The 23,523-nt window shown below is 35.2% G+C and overlaps 3 protein-coding genes across 4 annotated transcripts; 2 read left to right on the top strand and 1 right to left on the bottom strand.

The window, feature by feature from the left end:
* Positions 1-2,972: 2,972 nt before the first annotated feature.
* Positions 2,973-6,082, top strand: LOC126794458 (trimethyltridecatetraene synthase-like). The gene is made up of 2 exons (XM_050521188.1): positions 2,973-4,003; positions 5,046-6,082. The coding sequence occupies exons 1-2, from the start codon at positions 3,077-3,079 to the stop codon at positions 5,670-5,672; spliced, it is 1,554 nt and encodes a 517-aa protein (XP_050377145.1). The 5' UTR covers positions 2,973-3,076; the 3' UTR covers positions 5,673-6,082.
* A 2,003-nt stretch (positions 6,083-8,085) lies between these two features.
* Positions 8,086-10,205, bottom strand: LOC126794476 (serine/threonine-protein kinase RIPK). 2 transcript variants are annotated; one of them, XM_050521217.1, is made up of 5 exons: positions 9,557-10,205; positions 9,329-9,464; positions 9,099-9,235; positions 8,885-9,008; positions 8,086-8,783 (listed from the first exon to the last, which is right to left on the bottom strand). In XM_050521217.1, exons 1-5 carry the CDS (start codon positions 9,944-9,946, stop codon positions 8,215-8,217), a joined length of 1,356 nt encoding a protein of 451 aa, XP_050377174.1. In that variant the 5' UTR covers positions 9,947-10,205; the 3' UTR covers positions 8,086-8,214. The 2 variants fall into 2 exon arrangements, with proteins under 2 accessions (XP_050377174.1, XP_050377166.1); XM_050521209.1 differs by having other exon boundaries at positions 9,099-9,464.
* Positions 10,206-20,937: 10,732 nt separating this feature from the next.
* LOC126794503 (thiol protease aleurain-like) lies at positions 20,938-23,195 on the top strand. The gene is made up of 8 exons (XM_050521239.1): positions 20,938-21,176; positions 21,279-21,400; positions 21,534-21,649; positions 21,874-21,947; positions 22,054-22,318; positions 22,430-22,561; positions 22,658-22,793; positions 22,882-23,195. The coding sequence occupies exons 1-8, from the start codon at positions 20,986-20,988 to the stop codon at positions 22,917-22,919; spliced, it is 1,074 nt and encodes a 357-aa protein (XP_050377196.1). The 5' UTR covers positions 20,938-20,985; the 3' UTR covers positions 22,920-23,195.
* Positions 23,196-23,523: the final 328 nt, after the last annotated feature.

Genomic DNA, 23,523 nt, shown 5'->3' with positions numbered 1-23,523 from the left:
TGTAGCAGTATTTTGGTGATCAAAGAGACTTAGTGTTCTGTAGAGACCTTCTTTCCTATGTATATGTGCATTAAATCTTTGATAAGGAACACAAGGAGATCAGGCTTGCTGGTAAGAGGAGGTAAATGACTCTTTTGGTTTTTGACTAAATCTATATACATGTTTTAAAAATACTGGTATATGGCTTTGCTGATTATAAAAAAAAAAAAGATTAGTGAAGATTATTATTCAGAGAGATTTGATTTTGTTAGTAATTGTGTTTTGTTTCTTCGAAGGATTAATGTGCTCAGTGTGATTTAGTTTTGTTAAAATTGGTCCTTGAATTGGCAGCCTGAAAAGAGTTTCTTTTGGAATTGAAGTTAAGTTTCCAGTATTGAACTATTGTTGATATGCAGTACAGCTGTTTTATGTTTACACTTTACTGTACGTAATTTATTTATTTATTTATGTGCATCCATGGATTTGGTAGCTATGAAAATTGCTTGGGAGTGAAAGTTTAACGAGTTTGTTGTGTTATTGCACTATCTATTTTGGTTTGATATGTTTCCACATGATGGTGTTTTTAAGAACTTGGTTGTTCAAGAATATGTACATTGATATTTGCATTCTGAATTTATGTCTAAAGTTTGACAAGCATAAACTCTATCAGTTGGGATATGGAAATCTGGGAAGAATGAAATTTTTGGAAGGCATATATATTCATTCACAGTGCAGCTGTTATGTGTCTGTTTTTGAAGGATTTCATGGATCTGATTGATCAGAAATAGTGGAGTTCTTCCTCCATGTGTGTACAATTGGTCTGCAAAGTTTGATGATATTTGATAAGCTTAATGGGTTTTGGTAATATCTGGAAGTTAAGTGTTCGGTGTGGTTAATGGAAAGGGCATGTGAACATGAGACCATGATAGCTTTGGTCAGGGAGAAAAAAAAAAAGAGTACTTTATTTCTTATTTGGTTGTATGCAATATGTTGCAACTTCTGTGGGTAAACTAAGGGTAAGATGGCTTTAAAGTTTCTTCCTCATATTATAGTACATGCTTTTTAATAAACCTTAATTGTTATGGAGGATTGCTTCAGGGTTACTGCAAAATTAAATTATATATTTAGTATTAAAATTGGTTAATTGAGCAGCGATATGCTTGTTTGCTTATCATAGAGTTTGTTATCAGAGACATAACTAAAGGTGCTTGTTATAAGCCAAGTGCTGTGTTGAATGCAGTACATGGACTACTGAGGTGAAAAACAATGAGTTTCTACATATCTATGATCAAAAGAGTGAAGTTTTAAAAGATAAAGAAGTGGCACCATACAAGTTGTTATGAAACTATGATTGAGTTAAGCTACATTAATTGAGAGAACCATTTGTCACATCCTGACCACTGGAATCTAAGTACATACACAGGTAAACCTCCTTTTAATTAAATTGTTGGTTTCCACAAGTACTACTGAGATATATATGTTGTTTTATAAAGGTGGCTTAATGGTATCTGTGCATGTATATAAACTGAATTAAATTGTTTTTATCAGCAGTAAACTATTGCTTCACCTTGACATTTTCAGTTTGTATCTAAATGGAGGGAAATGATGTCGTAGTATACAACATTGCAAATCTGCTAATTTGGAAATGTCTTCTTCCACTTTGTTTTTGTGATCAGGGTATTGTTAAAAGGTGACTCAACTTTTTTTGAGATGTGCAGGAACATAATTAGTTTGGATAGTCCCCACATAGAATATTATTCCCATTGTTTATTTTGTGTATGTAAATACATGTACTGTATATGTAATTTGTCTGCTTCTGTCTTCTATTCATTTGTATATGTAATTACGTGTATTTGGGAAATGGTGAGGCCGGGAAAGATGCATCAATCTGGATGTACGTACAATCCATATGTGTTATAACAATACGTTCAAGCACTAGAAATAACCAGATATGATCTCGGGTTATTATGATGTGATCTGTATTAATTTATGCTAATATCTAAAGGATCTTTATGACTTTGAATTTGTTACTTTGGATATTACTGGTTTATGCGGAGATTACGGCCAGAGTGCCGAGCATTACCACTTTATGCGGGAGATTATGGCCAGAGTGCCGGGTATTACCGCTATATGCGGGGATTACGGCCGAGTGCCGGGTATTACTGCCAAGTGCAGGGGGAATACCGCTATATGCGGGGGATTATGGCCTAGTGTTGGGTATTACTGCTATATACGGGTGTTTACTGCTTGATGCGGGGATTACCAACTTATTTATGTTTATCTATGTAAGAAAGTTGCGGTTTTGTGCAGGCATCACCATTAACCTATATAAAATTTGAGGACAAAATTCTTTTAGGGGGTTGGATTTTTAATATCCATAGACAATGTTACCATTGATATAAATTATGCGCGTCTGTGAACTATACACGGAGCACCATCAACATATTGCATACAAACATATTGTAATAACTTTCGAGTATAATTGAGCTGTTTTATTTTTGAAAGACACTAAGGAGGAATAAGCGTCGTTTTGAACTGTATAATTCGATTGCCTAGTAATAGTTCTCACAAGCTTTGCTAAAACTATTTTTTTACACAACAAATAAAAGAAAGACAAGGATAATGGATTATATTTGGGTATGAGTTATTAATTAGTGGATCAACCCGACCTTATCAAAAGGGGTGAGGGGAAAATCACTGCCACCCAAGTGGGGAATGATGTTTTCGTTTTCTGAGGGTTTAGGCTTGGCACGTGGTGAGAAAAAAGGGGCGTCACATTTTAAACGAAGGTTACTTGAATGGACATCAATTGCCCTAAGAGGGAAGTGAGTAAGAGGTGACAAGATATGCAACAATAATAATATCAACATTTTTAAAAGCATACTTTGTGTGGAGGAAAAGGCAGTTGCAAGGCTAGAATTTTCCCTCGCCGACAAAGTATTGATGTGAGAGTTGAGACTTCAATGATCGGTCTAAGTGGATACAGCACTGTGATTATTATAGTGCTCTCCACAAAGTAGTATTTGTAGTCCGTCATGAACATCAAGGTAGCTGCAGTCTGCAAACCACCTCAAACTCTCGCCATAACTTATTCAGAATGAAATGCATGGAAGCTTCAATATCTTGGACTGTTTTCACCCTGTCATGGCTATTCCTTGTGGTTTTTCTGACAAAATTCTTGTTTTCCCAACTACACAAACTGAATCTAAAATTTCCACCCGGTCCAAAACCCTGGCCTATTATTGGTAACCTCAACCTCATCAATGGTCCTCTACCTCATCGATCGCTTCACAAATTATCCCAAACTTATGGCCCTATAATGCAGCTCAAGTTTGGCTCCTACCCGGTTGTAGTTGCTTCCTCTGCAGAAATGGCAAAACAGTTTCTGAAAACACACGATCATGTCTTTGCCTCTAGACCACGAACTGCAGCAGGCAAGTATATTACTTATAACTACCTCAACATCACTTGGTCGCCTCAAGGTCTTTATTGGCGCCAAGGCCGCAAGATCTTCCTCACCGAGCTATTCAGCTCGAAAAGGCTCGAGTCCTCTACATACATCCGTGTTGAGGAACTTCAGGCTTTTATCTCACGACTGTATGCTTTGTCGGGAAAGCCAGTCATGCTGAGAGACCATTTGTCACGCCTAACTCTTAGCATTATGAGTAGAAGTGTGATGGGGAAGGAGTACTTCAGGGAACCTGAGTTTCAGCGTTTGGTGATGAGTCTCGAAGAATTTCAAGGTATGTTAGATGAGCTGTTTTTGCTCAGTGGGGTTTTTAATATCGGGGACTGGATACCATGGTTAGATTTTTTCGATTTGCAAGGGTACGTCAAGCGAATGAAGGCCTTGACGAAAAAATCGGAGCCATTTTATGATTATGTGCTTAACGAACACAAGGCAGAGAGTGGAGGAGTGGAGGATTATGTAGCAAAAGACATGGTGGATTCACTGTTGCAGCTTGTTGATGATCCTGATCTAGAAGTTAAGCTCACCATTGATAGTGTCAAGGCATTCATCCAGGTACATACGTAAAATGTTTGGCTAAATGCATGCATGCCGCAGCTTATCAATCAAATTAGATGTCAATCGTAAATTAATTACTGTATTAAAAAATGTGCTTACATTCTTGAACTTTCAAGATTGCATGAGTTTAGTTCATTTCATTGATTTAGGCATTTAGCTAGCCAAAAACATAGAATTAAATCAATTTATGATATAGTGTTGATCATAAAAACATCTAGTCACACTAGCGAGATCTACCAAGTGATGTTTACAAAAGTATGCTTGAATATATATATATATATATATATATATATATATGTGTGTATGCCCAAAAATATTTTCAAAATAAAATTATTTTATCAGTGAAAAATATAGACATGTGTGCGTAAACAATATTTTAAAATAAAACTATTTCGTCCTAAATATTTTTTTTAGAGATTTTTCATATTTTTGTAATTTAATTAATAATTCGATAGAGAATGTATGATAATTGTAGTCATTAATTATAGCCATTACTATAATTCATAAATTTAAATAAAATTCAAAATTCATGAAATAAATTTGAAAAAAGTTGTTGACATATTTAGTTAATTAGTGACCAAAAGATGGAAATTTTCTTTTATTACCATCGCAAAAAAATAACATTTGATATCTTACATGTTCCATAAAATCTAATAAATTATTATAAGATTATAATATTATTTTCGTCACTTGTAAGGTAACTTTTTGAATAAATGTTGTAAAGTAATTTTCGAATAAATGTTATAAGGAAACTAAACCATATGGAGACTAGAAATAAATTATTTACTAAATAAGGTATCCAAATTATGTCCATGAAATTTATTTTTTCTTGAAATGAAAATATTTCTTAATATTATAAAGCCATTTGATTCACAAGAATATGATTGTTTTTCATTAAAAATGTCATTTTATTATTATTTTAATTACTGACATGACACGGTGACGTGATATGACACATACGATTATGACGCCGAATTTAGCGTCATATTTATAGCGCTCTAGCCGTGCTCTAATTAATTATGTTTGTTCAAAAAATCAGGACCTAATTGCAGGAGGGACTGATACCTCCGCAACAACTTTGGAGTGGGCAATGTCTGAACTGATAAAACAACCTAACCTCATTACAAGGGCGACGGAGGAGCTCGATAGAGTAATCGGAAGAGACAGATGGGTGGAAGAGAAAGACATTCCACAACTTCCTTATATAGAAGCAATCATGAAAGAGACGATGAGGAAACACCCAGCGGTTGTCTTGCTTCCACCACATTTGGCTCTTGAAGATTGCAATGTGGCTGGTTTTGATATTCGTAAAGGGTCAAGAGTGTTTATAAACACATGGAGCATAGGGCGAGACCCTTCAGTGTGGGAAGCACCAGAGAAGTTCAACCCGGAGAGGTTTTTGGAAAACAAGGGAATCGATGTGAGGGGACAAAGTTTCGAATTGTTGCCATTTGGTTCGGGAAGGAGAATGTGCCCTGGTTATAGCCTTGGATTGAAAGTTATTGGGTCTTGTTTGGCCAACATGCTACATGGATTCAACTGGAAATTACCTGAAAACATGAAAATAAAAGATCTGGGGATGGAAGAAGCTTCTGGATTGGTAACGCATAGGAAGTTCCCACTTGTTGCAGTACTGGAACCCCGGCTTCCAGTCCATCTTTATTAACTGCGCGCGTTTTTGAATATGATCATCTGCTTGCTGAAACCAACGTCTTTAGTATTGAATCTTGTACGTGTACGTTCTGTTCCGCCGACATGTGTCGAAAAATAAGAAAAAAGAGGAGTCGATCAAACATGAACGATAAGAAGAATCGGTAAGTGAATCGAATGTGAATCCAACGGAATGAGAAGAGAACTGGTGAATCCAACATGAATGATAAGAAAGGTTGGTGCAACCGTCAATAATACCGAACATTCAAGATACTAATAAGCCAGTTAGTCCTCATGTCTCAGTTGTAAGTTGTAACTGACAAAGATCATCTCAATATTGTCATATATTTCCTCCGATAGCTTACTTTGGTATAATACCTTTGAAGCTCCTCTCAATATAGAAATACAAACTGATAGCTTATTTTGGTATAATACCTTTGAAACTCTTGTCAATATAGAAATATAAACTCACAGTTTAAGTCTTAATTTCCAATGTGAGATGTATATTCTCAACACCCCGCACGTGTGGTGAATTTTCAAGTCATACACGTGGATAACATTTTGAGTGACGTGAAGTTTGTGTGACCATTTGGGCTTCACACGTGGATGTGAGTAAATTTGGCCTTCACACATTGACATGGGTAACATGACTCTGATACCATGATAAAGTGATATGAGGTTTACATTTAAAAACCAATTGATAATGGATGTAGTAATTCAAATTCTTATAAACTCACAAACTATGTCTTAATTCCTAATATGAGATGTATATTCTCAACAAATGAAAACACCTACTTGGCTGGGCTCAATGTCAATAGGATTATATCTGAACCTTATTTTGGATACTTAATAACGATTAGAGGATGTGTCATTCACTGATATTTGAGGAAAATAAATTTACTTTATTGATCAAAGATCATTCATTCACTTTAATATTTGTCGCAGACAACAGATATGAAAACACTTCCATTCGGGTATGAAGTTCTTATTTCAGTTACGAACATGAGTTTGATGTGAGAACAAGAGAACGCAAAGTGTGAATAGTCCAACGAAAACGAGAAATATAGAGAGCGGCAGATGATCTGAGGAAGAACACACGATTTTTGGAAATGGAAAACGACGTGCCGTCATTTAGCACTAATGTGATGATTTCTCTCCCACAAGCTAGGACTTTTTTTTTTGGATACATCACAAGCTAGGACTTTACCTAAACCCATCTTGCTCGTTTTAGGGGTCAACTCCTTCAGGTTTCAAACCATGACAAGAACAAGATGAGCGCCTCTGATAATTGAGATTACTCAAAAAAAAAAAAGGATGATTGCATAGGAGACTAACCACACAAAATCATCCAACCTCATCTCATGATTCTCATCCTTTGAAATATCTGAGATTGGAGTTTAGCTTAGGCTTAAGCCGGAGCACACAACATAAGGCCATGCAGGCCCGGATAGACTGAAGATCGGAATGAAGCACGTTTGGTTTGAGGTATCTCTTTGACCACATTTATATATTCAAGGCAGAACAAACACAACAAAGACATAATGATCTTCAGTTATTAAGAGGCTGTCACTAGTCCTACTAGATTTTTGTTTTATAATTCTACTTTTGTTTATTTGTTCATGATGGTAAAAATCCTCCATGAAAGAGTCTGTCTTGCTCTGATAAGGTATCGAGTAATTCTCTTAAATGAGTCGGTAAGAGTCATGTGTTTGATTGTCGAGACACTCCATGAAACCTCAAGTTCCATGAAAGCCTACTGTAAAAGAGCATTTCACTAAACATTAACTTAATTATTAAACTTCAGTAAACCTAAAGATTGCATGGGTCAACGTCTTTGGCTAGCTATTGGGATTGTACTAAATTAGAACTGTTAATACACTTGGTTAATTTGTCTTTGAATGAAAGAAGATGATGCCTCCAATCTTGATTCAGAAAGCCACCTTGTTTTTGTTATTTTTCAGGAAAAAAACAAGAAACAGCAGCTCAGCTATTTCTGTTTGAAAAAATGACATAGGCCTTGTATATATTTGTCACCATGAAACATTCATATCTCTCTACGCGTTATACCAACATTGCTTAGCTGTGTTTGACAGTGTTGAAAACAATGCTTTGATCCAACAAACCTAAGGAGAGTACGTGATTGACCACCTTTTGAATTTAGGTGCTTGTTTGATTCATTCAAATATGTCTTACTTGCTACTGACTCTGTTTTTTCTCCTTGGAACGGGAATGGTTGCTGGCTCGTATGCAAAAAGTATTGTTTTGTTTCAAGGAACAAATAATATAGACCATCATCAATAAGTATTAACAAACCATTTCTCGAGAACTAAGATTAAAACTTTGAGCCTTCGGATGCTACTGTGAATGAGAAAACAGAACGGTTTGTCAATTGAAGAAAAGAATCTTGATAAGAAAAAAGATTGGACAAAAGAATTAAAGAAAACATTTTTTTGTCCTCTGACAATAAGTTGTTACACTAAGCAACTTTGGCAAATCTCTATGTACAATGTGAATGTATGTGTGTGATTGATTTACATTACGTTATACTATGGTGTACTCTATGCTCCCTTGACTAGGTGCAAAGGAGAGTTCAAATCAAGACTTGTGCGACGTTGCCGCACCAAATTTTCCGAGTGATAATTTGGAGACTTTGAAATAGTCCTCTGATGAGGCCAATGGCCATGGAGCTGCTGGTTTTGGTGCTGGTGGCTGCTCTTCTTCTTCGGTTCCCTCTGTGCACTAGCTTCCTTCACATCCTTGATCGAATTATCGGATTTGTCGGTAGGAACTGTGTACACAAAGGGTCCAATGGGAATGTCATCAAAATCCTTGAGTGGTTCTAATGTCTTGACAACATCACACATTTTTGGTCTTTGTTTAGGTCGGTGGCTGAGGCATTGGTAAGCCAATGCAGCAGCCTTTCTGGCCCCCATTTCCGAGTATTGTCCTTCTAGTCTCGGATCCATTATTCGGCTGAGTTTTCGTTTTTCATTCAGCATTGGCCTTGCCCATTCTACTAAATTCTGCTCTCTATGAGGACGGCTCTTCTCCACCGATCTCCTTCCTGTTAGTAGCTCTAACAGTACCACACCGAAGCTGTACACATCACTCATCGCCGTCAAGTGACCTAAAACCAAATTGAAATAGACGACATAAATTAGTGAACGAACATATGGCCTAAATTACCAATCTATTTACAGGGTTGAGCTGAGTGGTGTATATTAGTACCAGTCATAATGTATTCAGGAGCAGCATAGCCTTGTGTACCCATGACTCGTGTTGAAACATGTGTGTCATCTCCTTCTGGACCATCCTTTGCTAGACCAAAATCTGAGAGCTTGGGGGTATAGTCCTGGAAATCAAAAATTGAAAAATACATGAGCATTTAGAATTAACACAAGGAATGTCTACCATGTTAGATGCTAAGCAGAGCAATACTTACAGAATCTAACAAGATGTTCGAAGCTTTAAAATCGCGGTATATGACTGGTTTCTCTGCTTCGTGTAGGAAAGCAAGACCCTTTGCAGCTCCAAGAGCAATCTTCATTCTGGTTGACCATGGTAGTGATGCTGAATATCCTGCACACCAAGAAAAATTAAACATTAAATTAGTAACTGAAATTATTGTTTCATGAAAATGGGAATTTGGTAGTGAGGATTCAGAAAGCATACTTCTAAATAGCTGGTTCTCTAAGCTGCCTCTTGGCATGTATTCATACACCAATAGCCTATGTTCATCTTCACAGCAATACCCTATGAGCTTCACAAGATGAGCATGCCTCAATTGCCCAAGAAACATAACCTCAGTCTACAAAATCAGAATTAAGAATATGATTAAAACAGAGGATTCAAGAAAACACTAAGTGATTATTTCTCATTATTGAGCAAAAGGGTACTCACCAACCACTCTCTATGTCCCTGTGATCCATCCAGGTCCAAGAGCTTAACAGCCACAGGCTGAGCAGCCAAACTGGGTCTAAGCTTGTCATCAATGAACCCTTTGTGAACCGGACCAAACCCACCCTCCCCAATAAAGTTGCTTGATGAGAAGCTCTGTGTGATCACCTTCAGCTCCCCAAGTGTGAATACATGAAGATTGGAGCCTGCAAGAGATATGGAGAGGTCTTCTGAAAGTGTCGTCGAGCTGGGATCACTGAAATCCGAAAGCGAAAGCCTCTGGAATGATGTCTGCTTTGCTACAACTTTAGCTTTGTTCTTGGGAGCTTGGAACTCAGACTTGAAGCAGCTTGGGACTAAAGACGTCCAACATGTGATTTTCTTGACTGTCATTGCTCTTGATGATCAAAATGCCTTCAAACTTGTCTGTGCTGGCTAATCTAAGATTGAATGAGATTATCCTTAAAAGATCAACAACCTTTGGAGAATGTAGAGAATTGGGTTAGGAAATGGAAAGGGAGAGATTGTGGAATGAGCAATGGTAGGGGAGACTTTTAAAGGAGAGAACAAGGCCTGGTATTCAAAATCACCAACTGCTCTCAAAACCAGGTAATAGAGAAAGAGGTCCGCAACTTCTTTCTAGCAACCCCCCTTGATTTGTTTCTGTAACATTCTATGCATGACCTTCCAATATATTTATAGATATAGTCATATTGATGTTTCTATATTATATCATCAAATGGGTAATGAGTCCTCCGTCTACTCGGTTGATTTGAACCTAAAATTACATGGCTACCTCTTGACCTTTGACTTCTAATTAGCACAAAGGGTGATCAAAATTAACAACTTAAATTACTGATTTGCTTTTTGGGTCAGATCATGTTAAGCATTAGTAATTTAACAGACAATAGGGGATAATATTAGGCTTACTAAATCGACAAAAGTGGCTGAAGATAGACCTTAATGCTCCCAATAGAACAAAGAAAACCAGCTATGGTATTGAAAAGTTTGTGTTCAAGCTGCTTCACACTGAGGTTTAAAATGGGTGGAGGTTGCCTAGATAGAGTTTGGATTTGTGGTTAATCAGAAAAAACAAAGGTTGGTCTAGTTGCAATTACTTTAGGGTCTAGAATATTGTTTCGCTTAATAAAATGCATTATCCTCAAAACTCCAAAAATCACCAACCCTCATATCCTATGGAAACAAAATTCACCAACCCTCATATAGAATGCGTCATCTTGAGCATCACACTATATTTAGATAATTAGATCATAACCCTTTGATTTCATAGAACTTTCTCTGTGGGAGTCCACACCTGCGGGTTTAGGTATAACAGAGTCACCTATATGCTCAACTTCTATTGACGAAGCATGTTTTACCATGCTCTTTGAGAACAAAGATGTCATTGATGGCAGTGAAGTTCACTTACATGTTATGGCAAAGTATGCAACAGATCGCTTCAACAACAACAACAACAAAAACCGGGAGGAAACAAGAAGCTTAAGCTTCATTCTCTAAATCTCAAGAATCAAACATTTTAGATCTTCGATGTGAGTAAGTAATTGTGATATGGAGAATTAAACATTTCTCATATATAAGCAACTAGTAAACCTTTTAAATATCGAGTTTTTAGATGATTTATAAACTAATTTGATATTGTTCATCCAGATCGTTCGCAATCTATAATATTTTTCATTAAACATGTTGATCTATAGACAGAGGTGTGTCCCATTGTATAGCGGTTAAGGTGTCATTGCATTACGCTAATGAAATGTTTAATCTTGTTCTTAACAAGTGTTTCATAGAGATTACTAGGAATCTTGTAGATGCATGGATTAAACTAGTAGGAAGAGTCAATGTCTCTGACTCTGTGTGAAAGAAGCTTCGGCAGCTCTGCCAGCTCAGCTTTCTATTGAGATTAGGTAAAAGATATATTTTATTGATGAAGACATACGAGGGCTATTCTAGGTAAGGAAGAGAACATTTTCACCCACTTCATGAAAGTCAAAGGGCCTTACAGTCATTTCGATCATAAACAATGACCATGTCATTGCCTAATACGTAACATTGATGAACCTTTTAAGACCATCAATAAAACCATGTGGAAGATAGTATAGTATAAGTAAGGGTATCGTTATAGGCCGGGGATTGAGGGTACTCTGCAAGATAGAGCATTAGAAAAATAATAATAATTTACCGATATTCACATATTTACAAGAGATAAATTGTTTGAGAGATGTGTTTATTTCTAAATTCCTACGAAAACAAAATATACTTATGTACATGAGACCCTCCTTGTTGCACACACACATATGTAAACACAAAACAATATTATGCTATCTCAATCCTAGCAAACTAAACATGCAAGTTTAACGTTGAATCAACTCCTTAGATAAAGACAGCCAACGCAGCCAAGTAATTATCTAAATGCTTCTAAACCCTCATAAATATCAGCCGACGCAGCCAAGATACAAAGAATATTTCATATAAAAACAGCCGACGCAACTAAGTAATTACATGAATCATTAAGCACGAAAAATATAAAGTCGAACATACTAATACAAGAGTATAGCCGACGCAGCCCAATACCCCATATTAATATGCAATCTATGATTTCCTACCTACTTATGTTAACCAACGCAGTCCAAACACAAGCAATGTACATATGTATGAAGAACAAGAATCATAGATTTAAAACCGATAAACAAGCATGAATCAAATAGCTAGAACATCATATGATAACGTAAGAACAATAAATCACACATAAACATAGACTAATAACCAAAATAAAATCAGAAGAAAGAGAATAAGATGATGAACAACATAAAGATTGAATTAAAATAAAAAGAAGAATTAATAGAGTTACACTTTTTGTTCGTCGAAACTCCGAGCACAACTACTATGATCACACAAGAGGGAAATCACTAAGGAGAAATAAAAGCCTAAACTATTATGGAGTGGAGAAAAAGGGGAAGGAGATGGAGAACTGGTGCGGCAAAAGGAGATCCCCCAATTCATTTATTAAGTCTCCTATATATAGGGAAGAAACCCTATAAAATTGAGCAAATCTTGGCCCTTCTTTTTTATGATGATAAACTGATCCAAGGGCATCAAATAACTCAACTTTCTATCCATAATATATGCTTAGAAAAACCCTAATAAAAGTCCAATTCGGCTGACACCTTATTTCCTTCCTTAACTAGGATTGCTTCCTCTTTTCATTCTCGAACAGTTTGACATTTTCTTAGTAAATCGAGCATAACTTCCTCCCGAAAAATGAGATTGCTGCGATTCTAACGGCTATGAAAACTAGACTCAGAGGGCTTTTTATCCATATGTTATGCATAATTTTCCTCCATATCGTTTGTCCGCTATGATCCGTCGAAGTTGACTATTCTGCAGAGGGAAAATCCTGATTCCGGGTTTTATTGCTTCTTTTAATCCTTTCAACACATCTTTTTCTTGTTTTGCTCCAATAAACCTAAAAATAGTAAATTAAGTTAAAATGAACATTATTAAGTGAATAACTAAATTAAATGAGAGATATAATACATTAAGAACGTCGCATTATATGCTCCTATCAAGCATGCTACACAAATCATATCAGTGACTTGCAGAGCAAGAATTTCTGCCAAACTGCTCTGTGATATTCAAATGAGTCGATATGACATGGTTCTTGAAGGTAGTTTAACTAGTTATGATCTGTAAAAGGGTAAATTTTCTGTTGGTAAAACTTAAAGAACGAAACAGGGACCAACATGAAAAATGTGAGTTTAGAATGGAAAATGATATGAAATAGTGAAATACTACGTGTTGAACTGCAAATGTAATGATTCTTTTTTGGTCCAAGCAAATGTAATGATTCAAAGAACGTTTTTGGCTTTGTAGAATATAAAAATAGGTGTACACGCTAAGTTTGGATTTAGCAACTCGTGGATTGAATGAGTAATTATTCTATGTATCTGTCACATTACGTGACATTGTCATGTAATGTGTTTAGCAAATCATATTACGTTATGATATAATTAACATGCACGCGGTGAAAAATTGTGAAAATTTATTTACATATAAGAACTAATTAGAAATAATCATATTAAAAAATTTATCATTAATATTAAAAGAGTACGCCATATGAAATATGTGGCGGGTATATATAATAATTTATTGAAGTTAGGGTAATTTTTTGTTTAGAATGACAAGTTAGGATAGTCTAATACATGATATGGGTGAGAATGAACCCTATTTTTATATACCCTGAGTTCCTCACAAAGCCAAAGCTAGTTAAATTATTAATAAGCATTAGTGGACATTTGGAAAAGCTTACTCTATTATATCCATCATCCTTGGAAAATCCAGCCCTACAAACAATATTTTAGTTTTATTCGAATTTTATAGAGATCGATAGATACAAATACAGACTTAATTAACTCACACTTATTACTGAGGTCCGAGATCAGTTATAATAGCTAAAGTTTACGACGATAATAACACAAAATTCGGATTCTTGTGCAACCGAGTATGATGATAATTTTTCTTTAGGTTTGGAAATTATCGAATTCGACTTGGTCGAGTCTCAAAATGACTTTTGTACGTAACTTACCCCAAACCCTAGTCGAAGATGACATGACCATCCTGTTGCATATGTGAAACTAACAAAGCCGGCATGGAAGTCACAGCACAACCCTAGCCGTCCAAATCATTGGATTATATTCGTGATCCTAGTTTAAGCCTGATATCAGCTACAAATAATATGCACTAATATTCTCCTCATTCGCATATTCATGCATCCATGTCCAATTATCCACACAAACGCTAATGTTTACGATGATCACGTGTGGAAACAATTATCGTTAATCTTTCAAATCAAGGTCAATAACTAGTTCAAAATGAACAAAACATTTAATCAATCGATCTCCAACCACCCTCTACCTCATCTGTAAGGAATTTCACCAAAGAACCAAACGGAGCAACATAAATTCTTAAAACTTCGTATGCAGTTATGTAATCTCCACCTTTGACTTAATTGAAAACATGGTCCGTCCATCTTTTCAGAGCTGTTTCCATCATGCTAACAAAACTTGGAGAATACGATCATACAAAACGTACCCAGAAAGATTTGTAAAATCACGTAATGGAATATTAAAAGACGGTGAGATCAACATCAATTATGAATATAAATGTCGTATGATTTTGTCTAATTATTAAGACCGCCGTGCTATGGTAAGGCATTCTTCAACCCATGGGTTATTGTGTCATAATTCCCACATTGTGGCACTATGTCACCAATTTATGGGCTATGTGTCACAAAAGTGTGTCAGAAATAACCCTAAAGGGTTAGAGACACACTTTTGTAGCATAATATCATACGTGGGTCCTGTTTTAAAAATTATTTTTTATTGTAATATATATTAACATTGTTGAGTGAATGTATGTATTTCATTATTTGAAAAGGAAAAATTATATTTTTTTTTGAAATAATATACTATAACACTAAACTAATTAAGTTGTCATATAATTTTAATTTTAACTTGTATGAAATAAGATAAAAGGTAATTGTTCATTATAAGATAATATTAATTTTATTGAATTTTAGTTTTCATAGTCTTTTGGCTATATAATTATAGAAAATACAAAACTAACTATTTCCGCCATCCGATGATGATTATTATCTAAAAATATCGACTGATGCACCAAATGATTATGAATATTATTATTATTTAACTACTTAACTATAATTTATGTAACTTAAATTAGTTAAATTTCATGTAATTTTAATTTTTATGAAATAAGTTTTAAATTTTTATAATACATTTATTAAATTTATAATTTATTAAAGTAAAATTGTAATTAAATGATAATATATAAATTAAAAGATATAAAACATATTAAAAAATTAAAAAATTATATTATAGTATACTTAAATTGTAAACGGTTGATGTTAACTCAATAAATAATATTAATTTAGTGTGTTACAATATAGTCAATGGGCTACAAATAGCCCTTCAGGGTTAGAGAAGGCCTAAGCATGATGTAGATTATGAACTGAGCATAGAACTACCATAGAGGCATAGACTGCATGCAACTCCCTGTTCAGATATACCGAATTGAGGTTTTCTTGGTGTACAGACTTTAGTTTGGTATGTAAAGACTTAATTAGCAAATACGTGTACTGCAAACTTCGATCTACAACTACAAGTTAGGCAAATAAGATCTTTACTATTTACGCACGGAATATTATAACAACTAGTGTGTTGGAGGAAGTCGAGGAACTAAAACACGAAGCGAATTATGTGGTAATCAAAGGTCAAACCGAACTGGTAATCTAACTTTTTCTTCTTAAGCGCGTGTGAGAGGGTCTAAGTCAGCTGCCATAGTTAATTTGCTGGGTGTGAAAGCTAGGCTTTGCGGCTTTGTCTGCAAGAACAGTCCACTACATACCTTTATCGATCAATCTCCAGGGGGAGAGGAGAATTGAAGCTAACTAGGAAAATGATGCGAAACTATTTTGTAGATCATGTGTTATAAGTAACACTATTCGCTATCAGACTATCGAGAAATGCTAATCAAGCGCATGAAATGTACTATTAGTTATTTATCTAAACTATTATAATTCAAATAGATTTTATCAGCCAAAATGCGTGTGAAAATACGTTAACACTCTCGCACCATATATTACTTTTAATTCATTGTCAATTTTAAAGGTTATTATATTAAATAACAAAATAATAATATGAATATAAATTCATAGAAAGAAGGAAACACTTAGATTCTCAGTATCACCCTTTGATAAAACTTCCAATCCCACTACAGATACCCACTACCATGTATGTTCATTCTTTCTATTAAAAATAAAACAAAAAAATAAGATGCTTTTACGTGTTACGAACTAGTACATACTATTGTAACCACTGTTTGGAAATGTCAAAAGTGAATTAAGGCAGAGTTTGGCCCCTGAGTTTTGCCCAGATTATATATTTAAATTCTCAAATAATCTGATTACAGTGGTTGGTGAACCAGCTTATTTCCTAAATTCACGAACTCAATTGCAACTTTTAAGTAGATTATGAAAGCTGCAAAATGAAATTTTTAGAAATAAATGTTAATTAAATCTGCAAACACCAGAAAAATCAACTCGGGGCCAAACTGGCCATAAATCATTGAAAGTATCCAATTATCCAATTAACTTCGTGTGGGTACGTGCCCATGTAGTGCACGCTCCTAAAGCTAGACATCGGAGAGTAAGAGAGCGAAAGTTAGAAACACGAAATTTAGACTATTATTTTTCATATCCATGTACGTGACGTAAACAGAGATAAACACAATTGAATATAATTGAAACCGATATTTTTTGTGTTCTTTCGATAATAGATCTCTTTCGACATGGTATGTGAGAAAATCTTCACTATTTTTTTTTTTACAAACTCATATTGAGTGAAGATAGAAAAGTTTTAAATACACACCTCATATCTCTTAATACACACTCACTACTTAATACACTACCGATCTAAAATTTCATGTCTATACTTCTCTAAATACACATCTAAATTACCTAAATTACCCTTTATCAATCATAATAATCATTTAACTAACGTGATTTATAGGGTTTCATATATTCCACGTTTTTAGTCAAAAACGTTTGCCATCATAGTTCAAATTATAATTCAATAGATAATTCTTACAACCTAACATCCCAACTCTACTATAACATCAATAAGTAGGAATCCAAACAAAAATTGATTTGAAATTGATATGAAAAGATAGACAAGATAGAAAGAATACATACCACACGTCCTCAACTGAATGATTCATCTAATTAATTAACTCAAAAACTCAAAACTCAAAACTCATGACTTTTGGAGAAGGGATGATAGGCGTATACGTACTATGATATATTGAAACAAAGAAGTTTTGGTCTTCCAGCGATTTAGTTTTTTTCTTTCTTTTTCCTCTTCTTTTTCTCTATAACAATATGTCTATTTTGGTCTTTTAACCTACTTACATAATTGGCAAAATTGCCAAAATACACCCCAAATTTGGTTAAAATTGTCAATTTGCACCCCAAACTTGTATTTGAGTCAATTTACCTCCTAAATTTGGTAGAAATTACCGATTTGCACCCCATCCGTTAAATTTAATTGTTTTCATCCAATTTTGCGTCAAATGTCATGCACATGAGGGGTGATGTTGTCATTTTCTATTTATATTTTTCTTAAAAACAAAAACAAATATTCTTTAAAAGGAGGATTATTTTTTAATCAAATTATTTATTTACATCTTTTTTCCACATACTTAACCCTACTTCGAATTATATATTCAATATACCCACTCATTCAAATATAGTGTGTTGTGTATATATATATATATATACATATTGTTGGAGGAGGAACGAACGAGAATAATAACGACGTAATGAAACAAAACGTAACCATTTAATTATTGATAATTGGACCTATATATAGGCATTACATAACTACAATCCCGTAAGATTCGGAATTCTAATCTATTACAAAGATGCAAATCTATCTGTAACAGGAAACCTAATAAGGCTAAGACACACACAATGGTAGAATAGTAATTATCCCAGAACACACATTTATTTTTAATTTTCAATGTATTTATTTATATTTTTCTAATATCTTTTAACATACTATATCACGTAAAATAATAAATATATAAATCAATAACATGTTTCGAAAAAAAATTGTAACAAGTGTTCATCTTAAGTAATTTTATTAATTTATTTCATTATTAAATATGAATAAATATATAATGACAATATTGCCCCTCAAATGCATGACATGTGACTTAAAATTGGATAGAAAATATTAAATTTAACGGATATGGTGCAAATCGGCAATTTTTACTAAGTTTAGGAGGTAAATTGACTCAAATGCAAGTTCAATGTGCAAATTGACAATTATGACCAAGTTTGTGGTGCAAATCGGCTTTTTTTGCCTACATAATTTGATTTTAAAAGTATGATATATGGTGTGTAGTAAGAGATATTGAGTGTATATTTAAAATTTCTTGTGAAGATATTGAGTCATGTTATTGCTCTAATCAGTTTAATGTTTCGCAAGTTCGCAACTAATTCTGGTTTTGGTTCTCCTCGAGTAGAAGGAGTATATTTCTGCAAGATCTAAGCTAAGCCCAAAACTCCATTGCTGCAAAGCGCACAAGCTTTTAATTATGAAAGTCCACCACAGGGTTAGGGAATCTCAATTCTCAAGTATGATGAATGAAGCCAACCACAAACTTAGAATAATTCGATCCTTGTTCATTAATTCCCGTAAACACGAAGTTCACTAATAAGACAACAACATGATCATGATATTGCAGTAGGTTGAATATTCTAATGGTTCCAACGCCAAAACTTGTACTACATGTAAATTTGATTAATGAAGATTCTTCATGTCACCTCCACCATATAAATATCATACGTTATTTTCACTTTTTTTCAACAAGCTATCGGACAAAAGGATAACAATTGAATCTAGACCAAAGAAATGTGTGAATTCAAACTTATCTACAGTTCATGTGTGTACATTTTGAATCATTGCTTACATGATATCTACAAGAAATTTGAGTATAATGTTAGGGACTTAGGGTTTATGGAACTATTTCTAGCTCAAGTGCTAAGCTTTACCGTCTACAATTGTTTTCAAATATGTAAAAATCGTTCTTATTTTGTAAATAGTTGTTAGGCATCTCTTGCGGCACTCTAGTGAGGCGTGACTAGAGTGCTCTTAATATAACTTCTTTTCAAAGTGATCAAAATCAGAGTAAAATCTTGTTTTTGCCAATCATCTTAATTATAATCTAATTTGCATCTTATTTCAATGGTTCAAAAGAGGGTAGGATACGATCCCTCTCGATCATCTTGATTCTCGATATTTCCATTGCAGCTTGTTTGATTGATAAAGGCCCGCTTGGTGATTCATTGTGCCACAACAAGCACCCATACTTGCCCCTTGGATTGTTTTATTCAACAACAACAATTTCTTATTGTGGCTATCTCTTTCCATCTCTTGTTGTTTTCCAATTGATGATGCACCATTTTTTCTTCTAAGAATATTTAATCGAGAGACTCCAGAACATAATAGTCATGGTAGTTAAGTCCTCGTAAACAAAATGAAAAGCTAAAGAGGGCTCGTGTTAATGTAGATAAATTTCATCCTTATAAACAAAGGCGGAGCTAGGATTTCATAATGGGTTGGGCTAGAAAAAAATGTACGATTATTTATGAATTATATATAGAAATTTAGGGTGAACTAATATTTAAAATTTAAATTTTAACACTAAAATTTAACTAAAAAGACAAATTTTTTAATAATTTGAGGTGGACTATAGCCCGTGTGTAGCTACGTCTTTGCTTATAAGCATCTTCATCTCTGTTGGTAAGAGAAGAAAGATCATAAACAAGTTCAAGTGAGTATACGTACTGACCTAGCTTAAAGAGTTTCTAAAATTATAAGCATCTGCACGCAAATGCATGTGATTGACGTTAATATTGACGTTAAACAAAATTATCACATCTTGGTATAAACTCAAATTATTTCCACTTGTATATTTTTGAAGGGTTTGATGAATTCTCTTTCGTTGGCGATTATTTTTGCATATTTTTGGTTCATAAATAGAACCAACAGTTTCAAAACTAATTGTGACGTATGTATTGTTAATTTGTTATATTCATTATGTAGTTGTGATTGTGCATACAGAAATACATGGTCATTGTTCGTCATTTCAATTCCTTTTAGCTGATAGGCAATCAACGATATATTATTTCGATCCAATCAATATGAAACTGATTGATAAAACGTATTGTCATAAAGCATATTGTAGAAGATAAAATTGAAAAACATAAACGGAATATAAGATCACTTGGCATCTATGCATACTCAATGTTTTTCTATACTTGTTACATATGATAAACTTTCTATTTTATTATGCAACTACGTACATACACACAAGTGACACAACTTACATGCAACCCTTATGAAGTTTGACAAATGGTAGTCGCCCTCGACGAGACTAATCCTCCTCCCCAAACTAAAAACCCTCCTTCATAATCAACAAAGCTGAAAAACCGACTCCTTTCGGTTCATCAAAAGCAAGAAAAACATTTGCCCGATGCAGCAAGTTCTTTCCGGAAATGTCACACAATACAGGCAGTGTCACCAGAAAAACATTCCCCCCCCCTCCTGCCGTTAAACTGCCCAGGTCACCCCTCACGTCATCTACCACAAACGTTAAAAAACCCATAATTACCACATACGTATAGAACCAGACTGTGTACGCAGTCATAGCAAACGTGGCAACCTCTCATTGGTTCCCTTCGCTCCTCCTTCACATCCTACTGCTACATATAAACAAACACAGTTGAACTCCACCCCCACGGTTATCGGAGAAGAACCCAATCATTACCTTAAAACATGGCTTCTTCTCGTTTCACGCTGCTCCTGTCTCTGTTCGCCGTCGTTCTCATCAGCTCCGCCGCATCGAGCTTCGATGAGTCCAACCCCATCAAGCTTGCCTCCGACGGCCTCCGTGAGCTGCAGGACGAGTTCGTCCAAGTCCTCGGCCATGTTCGTCACGTCCACTCCTTCGCTCGTTTCGCTTTCAGGTGAGTGAGCCGTGGGCTGGAGCAGCCCTGTGGTTCCGTCGCTCATTTCTCGCCGTCCGATCTTTGTTGATCGGTTTGAGTTGACTGGTTGTGTTTTGTTAGGTACGAGAAGAAGTACGAGAGCTTGGAGGAGATGAGGCGGCGGTTCGAGATTTTTGCCGAGAATAAGAAGTTGATTCGATCCACCAACAAGAAGGGCTTGTCTTACAAGCTCGGTGTCAACCGTAAGTCAATCTCTTTTCATTTTTATTGTTTTAGTTTCTTTATTTTGTGATTGATCAATACTTTCAATAGACTTGATTTGAAATTTAAGGGTGTTCCAATTCATTGTTGTTTATGTTTGTATTGGTTACATAGGGTTTGCTGATTGGACTTGGGAAGAGTTCCAGAGGCACAGGTTGGGGGCTGCTCAGAACTGCTCTGCCACCACTAAGGGCAATCACAAGCTCACCGACGCTGTTCCACCTCTAACGGTAATTCAAACTATTTTTGAACCACTATTAGTGTTGAAGTTGAATTCTTGAAAGTTTGAATGGCTTGATTTAGCTTTCAAATGGATTTAGTGTTTTGACTGACCTTAATTTGGTGAACTTAGGGGTATTTTACTATAACTTCTTTGATTTTAGAATGAGGGCCGTAAATTCAAGTCACATATTCTTGTAATGTTAATCAATTCATTGTATATTTGTATGTACAGAAAAACTGGAGGGATGAAGGCATAGTCACCCCAGTTAAGGACCAAGGTCACTGTGGATCTTGCTGGACATTCAGGTTGATTAGTTAGTTTATAATCTGAGTTTACAGATCACAAAACCAATTGATGTTTCATTTATACTAGTTTCAGTGCTAATTAATGTTATATGTGACTCTGCTGCAGTACCACTGGAGCTCTTGAGGCAGCTTATGTACAAGCATTTGGGAAGCAAATTTCTCTGTCTGAACAGCAGCTTGTGGATTGTGCTGGAGCTTTCAACAACTTTGGGTGCCATGGTGGATTGCCATCGCAAGCCTTTGAGTACATCAAATACAATGGCGGCCTTGACACCGAAGAAGCTTATCCTTACACCGGAGCAGATGGTGCCTGCAAGTTTTCGTCTGCAAATGTTGGTGTCCAAGTGCTCGACTCTGTCAACATTACCCTGGTAAGCTAAATTCAATGTCAGACTCCAAAGTCTCATATGTGTTAACTGAGAGCAGAGCAGGCACAGCTTTGTTGAACTAGATATTTGACTGAATATGTTTTGCATATGCAGGGTAATGAAGAAGAATTGAAGCACGCTGTCGCATTTGTTAGGCCAGTCAGCATAGCATTCCAGGTGGTCAGTGATTTCCGATTGTACAAGTCAGGAGTTTACACTAGTGAGACATGCGGCAACACTCCAATGGTGAGTCAAACTATTCTGATTAGGTGAATGAGGGTTTGGTCTAGTGTTGTGTGCACTTGTTTTTCGCTAAGCTTATCCTATTTATATGTTTGCCAGGATGTGAACCATGCTGTTCTTGCTGTTGGATATGGAGTGGAAGACGGTGTCCCATACTGGCTCATCAAGAACTCTTGGGGACAAAGCTGGGGTGACAATGGCTACTTCAAGATGGAGTATGGAAAGAACATGTGTGGTAAGTGAAGCTTGAATGATCTACTATCAATGTGAAGTATGTGCTACTGAGTGCAGCTATTAATTGATACACTATAATTTTGATGCAGGCATTGCAACTTGTGCTTCCTACCCTGTTGTAGCTTAAGTCTCTTACCAGAAGCAATGGTGATCTTTATGTGGATAATATGTAATACAAGATTCATCTTGTTTCATTCTGGGATATAGAAGGGTTCCAACATTAAAGTGAAGAAGAGCTACGATGTTGTGGTTAATATTGTAATGTTTCTCTTGATGCAAGAATAAGAGTTCATTCAGAATTGTACTTATGGCCATTGTAATGCAGACAGCAAAGACTTATTTTATTCTGTCAAATGGCTTCGCCAAAACATTATCAATAGTACAGTTCTAATACTTGAGGTTACTTTTCTTCTTGGTTCCTTACCGGGAGTTCAAACTTCTGATGAACTATAATATGAGAACACACAAAGAACTATAGCAAAACAAACGCGAATTAATTTCTTTACAATCTTCTTTTTTAAACCATGTTGTTTAGCTTTCCTTTCAATTAGATTGAAGCTCGGACAGTTCTAAACTAGTTTTAAGCTGTTCCTTTGTAATGGTTATACACCCCTTTCATCATGGTGATACAGGTAGTTTTGTATTGATTGAAGTTCAACATATCATTCATTTCACTATTACACTAAAAAGTAACGTGTAAAAACCAAGGCAAACACACAAAGACTCATGCC

The sequence above is a fragment of the Argentina anserina genome, chromosome 1 (genome assembly GCF_933775445.1).
Source record: "Argentina anserina chromosome 1, drPotAnse1.1, whole genome shotgun sequence".
NCBI classification, from domain to species: Eukaryota; Viridiplantae; Streptophyta; class Magnoliopsida; order Rosales; family Rosaceae; genus Argentina; species Argentina anserina.
This window is presented reverse-complemented; position numbering and strand designations above follow the sequence as displayed.